Source organism: Mustela erminea, chromosome 10 (assembly GCF_009829155.1).
Source record: "Mustela erminea isolate mMusErm1 chromosome 10, mMusErm1.Pri, whole genome shotgun sequence".
NCBI lineage: Eukaryota > Metazoa > Chordata > Mammalia > Carnivora > Mustelidae > Mustela > Mustela erminea.
The window spans coordinates 96,182,047-96,196,641 of record NC_045623.1 but is presented as its reverse complement, the minus strand read 5'-3'; the positions used below and the strand labels follow the sequence as shown (position 1 = coordinate 96,196,641).

Below are 14,595 nucleotides of genomic sequence, written 5' to 3'. Positions count from 1 at the left end.
GACGGCCGGGCGGGGAGAGGCGGGCTTCGGCGCGGATTGGATCAGGCACCCACGGGGGCAGCCTCGAAGGGCCGTCCCAGAAGCCCCCGCGCCGCCGGGGTCCTAGCAGTCAGCACCGCCTTTCGCCGCATGTGCCTGCAACGCGATGCCCAAATCCAAGCGCGACAAGAAAGGTGAGCGAAGGGGCTTCGAGACCCGGTGGGCAGCTCGGCCGGCAGGCTGCCCGCTTCGGTGGGGGCTTGTGGGATACCGAGTGAGATGCCGGGGCGTCCGCGAGAAGTCCGCGGGCTCTCTGCGAACTGCGAGACGGCTTCGCGGCCGCAGGCGCACCGGAGGGGGTTGGAGCCTGGTCCGGTCAGGGGAGCAGAGAGTTCCGGGCCTCGGTTGCCCTTCCAAAGCTTACTGGGCCGGAAAACAGCTTCTGAGCACCCAGGCTGTGCCCGATCTCGCCTTGGCCCATCTTTCCCACCTCAGCCCCTCTTTCTCAGCTGTCTGCGCTCCCTCCACTGTGGCCGCCTTTCCTTTAGGACAGGCTTAGTCCCGGCTCTGGTCCTTTCGCTTGCAGTGTTTCTGCCTGGCATGCTTATGCTTAGATCTTCCTGTGGTTGGGTCTGTCTCAGTTGCCAGTTCATAAGGCGCTTCGTAAGAGACCATTCCTGAATGCCTTTACTGTGTGGTAGTGTCTCTCTCGCCTAGACTCTTGCTAGTAGTCACTGAACAGATATTTAGGGACCTGGCACCGTAGGCGGTGGCGGTGGGGGGAGGATACAGCAGTTACAGCAAGGAAAGTCTAGAGCTTAATGTTTTAGTCATGGAGAAAATACCCGCCCCCAAACACCAGAAGTCGAATCAAGTCAGATCATAATGAGTTTCATGGACTAAAAGTGAGATAAAGAAGTGGTGTTATTGGGGCGCCTGGGTGGCTCAGTGGGTTAAAGCCTCTGCCTTCGGCTCAGCTCATGATCCCAGGGCCCTGGCATCTAGGCCCGCATGGGGCCCTCTGCTCAGCCGGGAGCCTGCTTCCCCTTCCCTCTCTGCCTGCCTCTCTGCCTACTTGTGACCTCTGTCTGTCAAACAAATAAATACAATCTTTTAAAAAAAAAAAGGAAGAAGAAGAAGAAGTGGTGTTATTTAGTTTAGTGCAACCAGAGAAGGTATCTGATGAGTTGACAAATAAGCAGAAACCTAAAGAAAGGAAGCGCACCATCCGTGGAGTTACCCCAGACCAAAGTGTTCCGAGGAGAGGGAAGATAAAGTGCAAAGGGGCTGTAATGAGAGCACCTTTGACGTGTTCTGGGACAAGAAGCCAGTGTGGCTGGAGCAGAGTATGCAAAGAAGGGGGAGTGGTCTGGGCTTTATAAACCTTCCCAAGGACTTGGCTTTCACACCCAGGTGCAATGGGTAGATATCCGAGAGTTTGAGCAGAGAGGTAACGTGGTTTAACTTTTCTTTTCTTTTCTTTTCTTTTTTTTTAAAGGTTTTATTTACCTGCAGGGCGCTTCATTGGCTCATTTATTAAGTGTCTGCCTTCAGCTCAGGTCATGATCCCAGGATCCTGGAATTGAGCCCTGAATCAGGCTCCTGCTTCTCCCTCGCCCATTCCCCCTGCTTGTGTAAGATACTACTTATTTGAGAGAGAGAGCACGAGCAGGGGGAGGAGCAGGGGTGAGAAGGACAAGCAGACTCCATGCTGGGCAGGGAGCCAGACACAGGGCTCAATCCCAGGACCCTGAGATCATGACCTGAGCCAAAGTCAGACGCTTACCTGACTGACCCCCAACATGGTTTAACTTTTAGGAGATCACCCTAGGGGCAGCTGGACAGCTCAGTCAGTTGAGTGTCAGACTCTTGGTAATGGCTCAGGTCATGATCTTAGGATCCTTGGATTGAGTCCCACTTCAGGATCTGTGCTGGGGGTGGAGCCTGCTTAAGAGTCTCTCTCCGTGGGGCGCCTGGGTGGCTCAGTGGGTTAAGCCTCTGCCTTTGGCTTGGGTCATGATCTCAGTGTCCTGGGATCGAGCCCCACATTGAGCTGTCTGCTCAGTAGGGAACCTGCCCGCCCCCCCACCCCCGCCTGCCTCTCTGCCTACTTGTGGTCTCTTTCTTTCTCTGTCAAATAAATTAAAAAGAAATATCTTCTTTAAAATTTTTAAAAAATAGTCTCTCTCCCTTTTATCTGTTCCTGCCCCCACCTCTCCCACTCTGAAAAATTTTTTTAAAAATCACCTTAGTTGTCTTGTTGATAATAGACTAGGGAAGGTGGGGAGAGAAGGCAGAGTTGGAAGGAAGGAGGCCCGCAGTAATCCGAGAGAGGGGACGCCCGCGTTGTCCACAGTTGTAGCAGTGGAAGTGGTGGGAAACGGACAAGGACATTTTGTTTCCCCTCCCGTGCTGCCCTTGCCCTGACTAGTGAGATTACCATTCCGTATATGTTCCTCGTGAGTGCCAGGCAGGATGAGTAAGAACAGACCCGTGACTGGGGGGCTACATGGCTTTGCATCCGAAGGTCTGTTAAATGTTTGTGGATTGATTGGGTTCTGTAGAGGAAGCTCTGGTGAGGTCTGGCAAATGGGTAAGAGGAAATTGAGTCCCAGCATTGGGTAGAGGTGCTTGCCCTCCTCAGAGGCACTGCTTTATCTGTGAATCCAAACTGTGAAACAGTTTGTGGCAGAGGATATAGACTCCCCAGATTCATTATTCCACAGCTGAGGCCACCAAAGGTTTTCTCTGTGCACTATGATGGAGAGCAGAAAGGGACCCGAGGGAGCCAGCCACTGAAAGCACTCCCAAGAACAGGAACGAGCCCTGCCCCCATACCTCAGTAGGGATTTTAGTTTAGCCTAAGAGGGGCGCAGGAACACCTGGTTTGTCTGAGTAATAGGAAATACGTCAGGGGAGCCCCAGGCTCAGGAACACTAGAGAAGGCGCTCTGAGGACCCTGGGAAGACACAGCCTTGCCTTGCCTCACACTGGCTTGGTCCAGCTGAGCTACCGAAGGGGAGGTAGAAACGAGCCTGCAAGGCCTCTGGCTTCGTCTCTCACCCCCTCTCTTTTTCTTCTTTGTATCAGTTTCCTTAACCAAAACTGCCAAGAAAGGCTTAGAACTGAAACAGAACCTGATAGAAGAGGTAAGAGCTCATTCTTTTTCTTGTTCCAGACTTTGTATTTGGTTTATAAAGGTGGCTAGAGAGCTGACAGGGAAACCGCTGTTTTTAAAAGAAAGAAAGAAAGAAAGGGAGAGAGAGAGAAAGAAAGAAAGAAAGAAAGAAAGAAAAAAAAAACCGCCACCATGAGGTGCTGGTTCCGTCCTTTTTCCTCCAGCGGCAGCACCAATAAAAACTCGCATAGTGGGGCGCCTGGGTGGCTCAGTGGGTTCAGCCTCTGCCTTCAGCTCGGGTCATGATCCCAGGGTCCTGGGATCGAGCCCTGCATCAGGCTCTCTGTTGGGCAGGGAGACTGCTTCCCTTCCTCTATCTGCCTGCCTCTCTGCCTACTTGTGATCTCTGTCAAATAAATAAATAAAATCTTAAAAAAAAAAAAGCCTCGCATAGTAACGGTTTCCAGCTTTGACAGAGCTGTGCACCCCACGAAGTACTCCATGTGCTGTCCCGCTCCATCATTTCAGGGTTCCTGGAAGGAGTTCGAGCTCTTTCGCAGCTAGGTCACGGCCGCTTAGAGAGCTTTGGTGGCCTGGCCAGTGTCAAAAAGCTGTGGAGTTATACGGGGCACCTGGCTGGCTCAGTTGGTAGAGCGTGGGGTTCTTGGTCTGGGGGTCCTAAGTTCAAGTCCCACATAAAGTAGAGCTTACTTTAAAAAAATAATAGTACGGGTTATCAGATGTGAGTGGGTACAGCAGCCCACTGTCCACACTGCTGCAGGCTGGGTGAGAGGGGAGCCTCCTCCAGCACAGTAATGCCTTTTCCTTGAGACCATGTCTTCATGGCTGCAGCCAGCAGTGTGGGCAGAGCAGGGCGGATGAGCCCCCTCCCCGTCAGTAAAGAATGAGGATTTATATATTTTCATTTGTCGAGCGTTCCAAGCATGGCTCTTCCTGGGTTGTCAGTTAATGGGGAAAGCAAAGAGATCCGTTCCACTACTGGCTGCAGATAAGTCAGAAACCTGAAGGCCAGGGGGGCGCAGCTTACCTGCACCTTGAGATCACACCTGCTTTGCCACAGGGGAGCCCTTGGAGTGCGTGATCTTGGCTTCAGTAACAGAAGTAAGGAGGAAACAACCAGATTAGATGCCTCCAGCTCTGAACTTCCACAGCCGTTAGGGACCTAGACCAGACTCTTCCCCATCTGAGGTCCAACCTGTGCTGCCCCTTGAACTCCAGAACCCCATTGAATTGTCCCATAGCTTCGGAAATGTGTGGACACGTACAAGTACCTTTTCCTCTTCTCCGTGGCCAACATGAGGAACAGCAAGCTGAAGGACATCCGGAGCGCCTGGAAGCACAGCCGGTGAGCAGGCCTTCCTGTGCAGAGGAGCCCGGGTGCTCTCAAGCACAGGGGTGGTTACTGACCCTTGGTACCGCGGTCACACAGATACCACCGTAATGAGGACAAAGCATCACACCTTCCAGAGGCATTTTTTAACTATTAAACTGTTCTTGCATTGAGCTCCTTGGGGGCAGGATTCGGTAGTTCTCAGGAAATGTTTGAGCAATAATCCCTCAGGAGAAGGGGCTCCCTTACCCCTGGAGTCTGGGCCCTTCAGGAACATCCCATCAGTTTTAGAGTGTCCGCGTGTACTCGAAATCCACACAGTGACCCTAGAGCAGGCTGTGTGAGCCGCCTGTCCTTGGGCTGCGCCTGTGATGGTACAAGTAAGGACTGTTGCGGACCGGTGAATGTGCCTCTTCCATACATCCAGATTGGGGGGCCTAGGGGGTCACGTAATGCTCACAGGGGGCCAGTAGATGAAATACTGTGAATGTTGGGGATCTGTAGGCACGGAAGATGTAGGAACCTCTGGCCAAGCCTCCTGCTGCAGAAGAGCCTGGGCCTGAGGTCAGGCTCCCAGGGACTGAGCAGGTCTGCACCTAATGGTGGGGAGGAGGGAGCACTTCCTTCACAGACCTCTTTTCTCTCTAGGATGTTCTTTGGCAAAAACAAGGTGATGATGGTGGCCTTGGGTCGAAGCCCAGCTGACGAGTACAAAGACAACCTACATCAGGTGAGTTTCTGGCCGTCTCACTGGTGGAGGGATCGGGGAGGGCGTAAAGCTTGGTTTATAGCTTAAAGCTCAGGCCTCCTTTAATCCCCAGACCCAGAGTAGTGACACCAACCAAAAATATTTGCAGGTTTTGCCAGATGTCTAATGGGACTGGGCCAACCCTCCTTTTGTTCTGTAGGTCAGCAAGAAGTTGAGGGGTGAGGTCGGTCTCCTTTTCACCAACCGCACCAAGGAGGAAGTGAACGAGTAAGTGTTTTTGAGGACTAGCAGGGAAGGAGTAATCTGGGTACATTGTACGATACGGAGGTATCGAGTAAAAACGGGTTCCCGGAACACCACTCCTGAGTCCTGGTTCTCTGCAGCACCGCGCTCCAGGCGGACTGCCGGTGAGCAGCCCACACGGGCGGGGAGGCGAGGCCAGGGGAGCCTGACTTCATGCTCCGCGGCTGGGCCAGTCAGGAACCTTCCCTCCTGCCACTTGTCTTTTTCTGAGGTGGTTTACGAAATACGCGGAAATGGACTTCGCTCGAGCCGGAAACAAAGCAACTTTCACTGTGACCCTGGACCCAGGGCCCCTGGAGCAGTTCCCCCACTCCATGGAGCCGCAGCTGAGGCAGCTGGGCCTGCCCACCGCCCTCAAGAGAGGTAGGGGGACATCCCTGGAGCTGAAGGTTCCCAGCTTAGCTGCCGGGAGCAGAAGCTCCCACACCCGACAGACCCACTCTGGCCTCTGTGGCTGAGCGGCTTCTTTCTGCCAGCCTCTGTTTTCTCACGTCCGAGCGAGAGTAGACAGTAACTCGCAGCCAGAACACAGCAGCTGAGGGACTTGAGGGAGGCTGTCATGTATGTCTCCCTCCCCAAAGGGAGAGGGAGGGTCCCCGCAGACCCTCCTGGGCAGCTGAGCACTTGCAGCTTTAGCCTGAGTCTGCTGGGGGGGACAGGGGGCCCTAACCAGCTCCCTCCCAGCTCTGGGCAGCAGGCAGAGAGCTGTGCACGAGCCTCTGTGCAGAAGTCACCGTGTGAGGTCCCTTTCTCTGTAGGTGTGGTGACCCTGCTGTCCGACCACGAGGTGTGCAAGGAGGGCGATGTGCTGACCCCAGAGCAGGCCCGCGTGCTGGTGAGTGCCCCCCACCCCTCCGCCCAGCCACAGTCTGTGCGCTGTAGCCCCGGGGACCCCCTCACGTCACCCTTGCTCCTCCTGACCATTGGTTCCTTTTATGTGTCCCTTACAGAAGCTTTTCGGGTATGCGATGGCTGAATTCAAGGTCACCATCAAATACATGTGGGATGCACAGTCCGGAAGTTTCCAGCAGATGGGAGATGACTTGCCCGAGAGTGCGTCCGAATCAGCAGAAGAATCAGAGGGGGAGGGCGACGGCTGACGGACGCTTGACCGGACTGTGGGACCGCCGTCCCGCCGGCCGAACGCAGGGAGGGCACGGGACCGCCGTCCCACCGGCCGAACAGCAGGGAGGGCACGAGGGATGGACTGCTTTTTTGTAAACAATAAAACTGTCTGCGGGGGGCTCCTGTGGACAGCAGAGAGGACTTTTTCTAGGAAAAAAGGCCTTCGCTTTGAGCTTTTGTTTGGATTCCCTGGGTGCCTTTCGTTAACTTGGAGCCAGCTTCCAGCATGGCCTCCCACATGATGGCTGGGGACCTCCTGCATGATGGCTGGGGACATGGGGGCCACTACCGGAGCTAGGGCTTCTCTATTCTGGCCCTTGTGCCCCTCCTGGAAACGGGTTTGTCAAGGAGTAGAGGAACCCTGGCTACTCTTCCTACCTCTTTCTTTCTCTCCCTCCATCCCCCACCCCATCCCGAACCAGGGCCAGGGGTCTAATGACAAGGCAGGACACTTTCGCTAAGAGTAAAGCCACTGCTGAAACCCAGAGCAGATATGAAAACTGTTCCACAGCATTCTGGGAACTTTTATTCTTGGGAGTGACTCAGTGGTAGTTTTTGCCCAAGTTGTTCTTTGTGAAAGGAGCTCAGAATGAGAGAAAACCTTCAGGGCACCCAGCTCTCCTTCTCTTAGTGAGGGCCACTGCCAGCTGCCACATCCGGAGGGAGGCCAGGAAGCCTGTGCTCCTGCCCCCTCCCCGCAAGCCCTTGGGAAGGATGAGCCCAAGGCTGCAGGCAGAGCTGGTGGGTGGTTGGGTCTAGCACCTTCTCTGTCCAGGCAGGACCCCCCTACATGGATCACAGCCCAGCCTTCTCACGTGAAGGCAGCTAGGAGCACTGCAGCCCTGGAGGAAATAAACAGCTCGTGAATGGGGACTGGAGAACAGCACAGGCCAAATAAAGCCGTTTAAGGCCCAGGGTGAGAAGGTCAAAGAGTGACAGAGGGAGGAGGCCCTCTGCCATCTCAAGTCAGGACTGGCCCTAGCGGAAGTAGTTGGGACATTCGTGGGCGACCAGGTGCCAGGCTCGGTCGAAGGCCTGCACCATGGCCGGCTCCAGGGGCCCTTCCTCGGTTGCAGCCAAGTTCTGTGCCAGCTGCTCCACGCTGGACATGCCCAGGATGACCACGTCCCCGTGGGCGCCCTGCAAGCAGAGACAGCCAGCTGTGACTCCTGCCACATGCCCTCCCTTCCCACCCTGCCCCTGCCGGGACCAGGCTCAGATGTCTACTTATACCCTACGTTATTCCAGAATTTATATGGCCTTCAAATAGCTTGAAAGCCCAGCCTCTACAGACTCCCCAGCGGGCAACGGTGAGTGCAGAGCCACTCCCCTGTGCCCTTCCGCAGCTGGGTGAACCTGGGGTAGTCACTTGACGGCCCCAAACTGCAAACATCCTTAATTTTACAGGAATTAAAATTTTGTGTAGTATTTGCATCAGGCCCGGCCCTGAACAGCTGTGGAAAAGGGAGCCCTCAGAAGTAGATCATGCTGGGGCCGGAGGAAGGTGTGGGTGAAGCATAGGACAGCAGAGAGGGGAGCCCTGCCGGGCACAGAGCCCAACTCAGCAAGTGTGCGGCCTGGTGCGGAACAAAGGCTAGTGGTTAAAAAAATGTAAGTTTTTCAGAGTCCACTTGGTGCTGGTGCCCTGTCAGGTGTAGCTGCGGGGCCCTAAGCGCCTCTGAAATTGCTTCCTTATCTGGGAAGTTGGAATAACCACGCTTCATAGGGCCAGGGCTGTTCCTAACGGGGCACTGAATGAAACTTCTGCAGGGAATTAGCATGGGGAAATACCAGAAGAAAAGGCGTCCTCTCAGACTATCGAGTAATTGTGTAGCCCTCTCCCTTCCATGTTCTCCTTGGCCCCACCACGGGGAAAAGCCGCTCCTCTGGGACGGCCGGCTCACCTGCAGCAGCCGGGAGTGGTGGTGCAGCCACCGGAGGGCGGCCGAGGTCATGCTGGGGGCGCTGCTGCCATACGCAGCCTGCAGGGGCTTCTCCACCAGGGCGATGGCCTCAAAGTGCTGCTTCTTCCAGAAGCTGGGCAGGGGGCACAGGAGGTACAGCAGTCAGTACTATGAGGTCTCTCCAGGGCAGATGTCCCACCCCGGTCCCTGAGGCCCCCCGGTGCCGGCGTCCTCTGAGAATGCAGGTGGATTTCAAGCCCCTCACCCGCATTTTGAGTCCAGTGAGGGGGGTCGAGGGGATGCAGTGGGCGAGATGCTTGCAATTCTCACGCTCACCACATGTGAACAACCAGGCCCCCGAGATCAGGACCCAGGAACAGCCAAAGCACCACACCAGCGTGCCTCCTGTTACTGGACCCGCAACAAATCCTGGCTGAAGCCACCTGCCTCCATCTCTCCTGCCGGCTCAGGGAGGACAGCGGATGCCCCAGGCTAGCCCCTTGCAGTGCAAAATGTAAAAGAGATAATGGACCTGATGGCACAAGCCTTGTAAACTATGAAGAATGGTCAAGGTCAAAACCATCAGACCTCCATTCTCCAGGGTGAAGGCAGGCCCCGGTGGTAAGAAATTGAGAATACTGCTTGGGGCAATGGTTCCCAAACCTGGACGCCTGGCCAGGAAGATCAGAAATTGTGGAAGGGATGGGGTGCCGGATTAGGACTGAAATCACAGCAGCGCACGCGAGGTGATCCAAACAGACACCCACAGACACTACCCTGCTTTAAAATGTCCTTGGCCATTTCAACAAGACTAACATTGGAGACTTGCACAAAACTTGCTTCTCGCCCTCCTCCCAGGGCAGGGCGTGGAACAAGGCAAATAAATTACACACAGAAATTAACTGTGGAGACTCGCCCTCTATAAACAGGTTAGAAGCTTGCCAGGGAGTGGAGGACATCTAAATCTGAAAAAGGAGGGGCGCCGGCTGGCTCAGCTGGAAGAGCCTGTGACTGCATCTCGGGGTTGTGAGTTCCAGCTCCACACTGGGTGGAGATAAGTACAACTTTTTAAAAAATAAAGTTGATAAATGAATAGTGATAAAGTGTGCACTTTGGAGAGCTCGCAGGAGAGCCCAGAGGGAAAGAGCCAGAAGAGTTTAAATCATCACCTCTGACTGTACAACTTGGCAAGAGGTTGCTTTGAGCCACGGGCCCGTATTGTTCTGATAGCATTTCTACATTTTAGAACGTGGAGAAGGAGAGAAGGCTGATTCCAACAGCTGTTCAGCTGTAACTGTAGACACTGAGAACAGTGTCCCCGCCAAGAGTTTACATAACTTAGATCCTTTGCCTGACGGGAAGGGTCAGCTTTCCAGAGTCCTGATCCAAGGGTACCCCCTCCCATGCCCCCAAGTGCCCAGGGGGTGAGCGCTTCCCCGGAAAGACTCGTGGAGCTCTGAGAAGGCCCAGGGATCCTCATTCCCAACCCAGGCCCCTAAACATTCTCCAGAGACACACAATACTCAGGGTGTGGGGATGTTGGTAAAGCCCTTGGGAAAGCAGGGACCTAAGTCTGAGCACCAAGAGGAGGCGCTGGCTCTCAGAAAACAGCCCCAGAAGCCCCCTATTTCAGACTAAGAGGACCTATACCACCTCTTGCCCCAAGGCAGCCCATCCCCGGCTCATCGATTCCTGTAGGTCTCAGCCCAGTTATTCCCGAAGAAGCGGCCCACGGGCTGATTCCCGTCCTTGTCCTCATACTTGTACTTGCCGGTCAGCAGGCCCCCTGCGGGGAGACCACCATCAGAGCCATGGGCCCACCCTGCTCCCAGAGGCTGTTCTGGACTGGTGGGGGTGTTGGGGAGAACCCAGGAGGGATGGAGGACACAGCCCAGCCTCTCTTCAAAGCCCTCCCTGCTTCCCAGACCCTGGGCCGGGCACCATCTGTGTCAGCAAGAGGCAGAGATGGGCCAGGAATGGCCTCCCACCCCAGGGGGAGCCTGCCCACCGAGCAGCCCCTACCAGCCAAAGGGCTGTAGGCGTAGAACCTCAGTCCGAAGTGCCTGAGGCAGAGGAAGAGCTCCGTTTCCACCTGCCGGGTGGTAGTGTTGTACATTCCCTGTGGGTAGAAGGGCCAGCTGCAGTGTGTACACATTTCAGAGGAAGGGACCCCAAATCTTCCCTTGCAGAGCCTGCAGTTCAGACCCTAACAATCCCAGGACTTGAACAATCAGCATATCCTTAGTGGAAAAGAACATTCATTCATTCAGCCAACATCTCTGAGCACCAGCCATGGGCTGGACATGAAATTTCCATCCACGCACCAACCGGACAAGTCCCCTGCCCTGAGAGCTTTAATAGCAAGGTAGAGCATCAACAGGTATCATCAAGAAAAGAGGCAATCAGAGTCCACTAGTAAGCTCTGGGAGCACTGTCTGGCACCAAGTAGGGGTATAAGCATTTGCTGAATGAATGAGGAGGGTAGAGCCTGAGATCGATCGATCTCAGGCTCCTCTGGGGCATCAGGAAAGGCTTCCAGGGGACGAGCCCACCAAGTGAGCTCTGAGCACTCACCCCTTCCTGGGAGAAGGGGAAGGCTGCTCCAGGCTCAGGCCCACAGCCAGGGAGCAGGAAGGAAGGGCCTGAGAAGCAAGTGTGGGCAGGAAGGAGAAGCCAGGCGAGGAGCTTGCACGTCATCCCCACGGCCCCTGGGAGCCATCCACAGGCTGCCATGGAGAGGGCACAGGAGGCAGTGGGAGGGGCCAGGAGAACCACGCATCAGCAGCAGCCCCGCAGACAGGCCCCCGCGGCCCGGGCCCTCACCTGGTACACAGTGGGCAGGATCCAGCCGTTGTTCCTGCAGAGGGTGCAGATCTCGGCCACCTCCCAGGAGGCATAGTTGGAGAGGCCAAGCTCCACGAACTTGCCCTGCAGGGGAGAGACCTCGGTCAGAACCCACTGCGGCCCAGGACACTGCAAAGGGGAGACGGGGGTGGGGACCCTGGGAGTGGGTTCTGTCCCTGGCTCTGCTCTGGGATGACCCTGGTGCCTCCACTCTCCTGAAGGCTGAGGCTGGCCTCACCTCCTGGTGCAGCTGGTGGCAGGCACACAGCGTCTCCTCCACGTGGGTGTCTGGGTGTCGTGGTCTGGCAGGTGCAGGTAAAAGAGGTCTACCTGGGGGCACTGCAGCCGCCTCAGGGATGTCTCCAGCTGGGCGCGGAGACTGTCAGGCTTCAGTGAATTCTCACCCAGTTGTTTGGCCTTGGTGGCGATTTTCACTTTGGTGGGGGGTGTGAAATGAGAGTGCAAGCCAGTTAACCAAACACTGAAAAAAGTCTAGAGTAATGACTTAGAGAAAGACCTGGGTTGGTATCCCAGCTCTGCCACTACTAGCTCTGTGACCTTGACCAAGTTACTCACCCTCTCTGAACCTCAGTCCTCTCAACTATAAATTGGTAGTGCTGTTGGTACCTATTTTGTGGGCTGGTCCCAAGGATTGCTCAGAACTTGAATGGACGTGTTCATTATCATCATTGCTAAGGTCATCACTATGATGGACTATTTACCCAGCACCAATGACTGGCAGACCCAACAGCCAATCACTGCCCTCGAGGACACACTGTCTTTGCTGCATTACAATAAGTGAGGCAGGGATATGCACCAGGTGCTGGCAGAGCCGGGGACATAGAGGCAGAAGGCCCCCCGCAAGCTCAGGAAAGGCTTTCTTTGGAATCCGAATCTTGGGCTCTGGGAGGAAGTCACAGGCTGCCAGTCCGGGAAGGGTGGGAAGTTCATCCCCGAGGGCGAGGACAAGGGCAAAAGACCATTGGAAAAGAACATGGTGCGAGATGAACCATGCCTGCAGTTCCAGGGATCCAGGGCACCAGGTTCAGGGGGTACACAAGGCAAGAGAAGGGCCACAGACCCAATGCGAAGGGCCTTGAGAGCACCCCGTGAAATCGGGCCCTCCCTGCACTCTTGGCCCTTGGCAAGTCACCTGGCTCCTTGAGACTTAGGAGCAGGCTGGAGGACGGCTCACTTGGAATTGTTCCCGTTCCTCCGTCTCTTCTTCACGTGAATCAAACTTCGGATCTGAGGTTTAAGGACTTTGACCCCACCAGCTCTGACCAGAAGGAGGGGAGCGAAGGAGGGAAAAAGACATTGAGAAATAAGACCCAGAGTGGTCAGAGAAGCAGCCGGTGATCTAGAAAGGGCAGGCACTGAGACGCAGGCATATATTGTCTTATTGTTCCAGACCCTGTGTGCTGTGAATCACAGAAGACAAGCAAGACTCTAGCAGAGGAGAGAGAAGAGCCCCGGGGGGGGGGGGGGGCGGACAGAGAGCCGGTGCTAGTGACACTAGGATTACTACTCCAGACTGTAACAGTAACAGCCAACATTGCTGACTCTAGGAACCTGCTAGGTACAACCGAAGCTTCTCAAATGGCATCAGACTCGTGGTGGAGGTTCGCCTGCCCTTATACAATCCCTCCACTTAGCTGCATCTGTCTGCTCCAACACCTGCGCCTTGCCAAATCTCTCTGCCTTGGCACACCCACTGCCCACGCCCACAGCGCTAACAGCCTGCCCTCCTGGCAAACTAACCAGTTCTTCAATGTCTAACATTCCCTCTTCTGAGGTTTCTTCACTGGCCCCTCCAGAAGTGCACCCTCTTCCCGGCTTCCCCAGCCTTCTCTAGAGTTAGAGCTCCGCGGAGTGGCTTCATGTCAATTTCCCTGCGGTGGACCTCAGAGGCCAGCCCAGAGGGCAGTTAGATACCCCACCGCCCCCACCCCCCGACCCCGCCCACTGAGCTCCTGCGGCACCCAGGCGCTGCCACCCTCGTGAAGCTTGAGGCCCTGCCCACCGAGCATGACACCCGGAGCCCCACAGAGCAAAGTCTAGGACCCAGAGCTAGGAGGAAGCAGATCCCCACACAGGTTCCGAAGTCTGATCCGGGGCTGTGCATGGTAACGCCAAGACAGTATGGGCACGGTTCCAGCACATCAGGTCCGCATGGGGCACTTGAGAGGGGCAGGAATGGAGGTAGGGGCTGCACAGCACCAGATTCCAACGCTTTCAGGGCCCCCTAGAAGACCTAACCAAGTCGTTCCAGACTGGACCTGGGGTGGCACGTTGCAGAGGGAGGGTCCTGGGCTACCTTCTGGGAAGGGAAAAGGAGAGGAAAGGAAGGTCAGGACAAATCATTGTCGGGCTGTCTGGAGTGACACGTGCACGGGGCCTGAGGAGCAGGGGGTCCACAGGGCTGCGGGGAGGCCGGTGGCCTGAAGGGGCCGAAGCCGTCAGTCCTGCCCGCGGCCGAGAGCCCAAGGGTCTCTGCGGTGAGCGGGAAGCACTAACCAGTGCGACCCCAGCGCCGCTTTAAGGAGGGGCTTCGGGCCCCGCCCACAGGGGCTGGGGGCGGAGCGCCGAGGGGCGGGGCAGTGTGCGCACCTCCCCCTTCGCCCTACTCTCCCTCCCCACCCGAACCCCGCTGCGCGCACGCCCCTCGCCGGACTTCGGGGACCCTGCGCTTGCCTGGCAGGTGAGCTGGGGCTCGGCCGCAGGTCAGGAGGGTGCTCCAGTGCGAGGGTTACGAGCGAGCCCCAAAGCTGAGTACTGGGACTCCAGGGGCCTCGCGGCCACGCCTCCCATCTCCCTCGGCCTCGCCCTGAACCGTCCCGGGGTCCCGGGATCGGATCGTCCCGGCGTCGTCCCAGGGACTGCTTTCCTACCTGAAATGAAGCCTTGGTTGGGACGGAGGCGGGGGCAGGGGGGCGGCGGTGCTCGGGCTGTCCCGCCGCCCTGCGGTCCCAGAGGCGACTCTGTGCTTCTCCGATAGAACTTGCCGAAGGCTCCAGCCCGCGTCCCAGTGGAATGCCAGGGTCAAGTTTGAAAACAAAGAACCGTCAACTTGGAACACGTATACCCACGCGAAAATACCGTTCAAGGGTCCTGGGATCAAGACTTGCATTGGGCTCCCTGCTCAGCAAGGGAGCCTGTTTCCCCCTCTCTCTCTGCCTCCCTCTCTGCCTACTTGTGATCTCTGTCAAATAAATAAATAAAATCTTTTTAAAAATTTTTTAAAAAAGAAAATACCGTTCAA

The 14,595-nt window shown here is 56.0% G+C and overlaps 2 protein-coding genes across 3 annotated transcripts; one reads left to right on the top strand and one right to left on the bottom strand.

The window, feature by feature from the left end:
- Positions 1-68: 68 nt before the first annotated feature.
- On the top strand, positions 69-6,615 carry MRTO4 (MRT4 homolog, ribosome maturation factor). Of its 2 annotated transcripts, XM_032361765.1 has the most exons (8): positions 69-173; positions 3,070-3,128; positions 4,360-4,463; positions 5,097-5,178; positions 5,357-5,424; positions 5,672-5,823; positions 6,219-6,295; positions 6,411-6,615. In XM_032361765.1, exons 1-8 carry the CDS (start codon positions 146-148, stop codon positions 6,558-6,560), a joined length of 720 nt encoding a protein of 239 aa, XP_032217656.1. In that variant the 5' UTR covers positions 69-145; the 3' UTR covers positions 6,561-6,615. The 2 variants fall into 2 exon arrangements, with proteins under 2 accessions (XP_032217656.1, XP_032217657.1); XM_032361766.1 differs by lacking the exon at positions 69-173 and having other exon boundaries at positions 3,096-3,128; positions 4,337-4,463.
- Positions 6,616-7,459: 844 nt separating this feature from the next.
- LOC116601096 (aflatoxin B1 aldehyde reductase member 2-like) lies at positions 7,460-14,363 on the bottom strand (the record flags this gene model as incomplete). Its single annotated transcript, XM_032361767.1, is given in 8 exon segments — positions 7,460-7,725; positions 8,490-8,623; positions 10,177-10,275; positions 10,512-10,608; positions 11,313-11,417; positions 11,572-11,619; positions 11,622-11,767; positions 14,225-14,363. Coding segments are annotated over 8 exon segments (930 nt in total), but the record flags the coding sequence as incomplete, so codon positions are not given.
- Between the last annotated feature and the right edge of the window lie 232 nt (positions 14,364-14,595).

Coding starts and splice junctions, on each gene's coding strand:
- MRTO4 (XM_032361765.1), top strand. CDS start 146: ATGCCCAAATCCAAGCGCGACAAGAAAG. Junction 5,824..6,218: donor GCCCACCGCCCTCAAGAGAG/GTAGGGGGACAT, acceptor CTTTCTCTGTAG/GTGTGGTGACCCTGCTGTCC. Junction 6,296..6,410: donor CAGAGCAGGCCCGCGTGCTG/GTGAGTGCCCCC, acceptor TGTCCCTTACAG/AAGCTTTTCGGGTATGCGAT.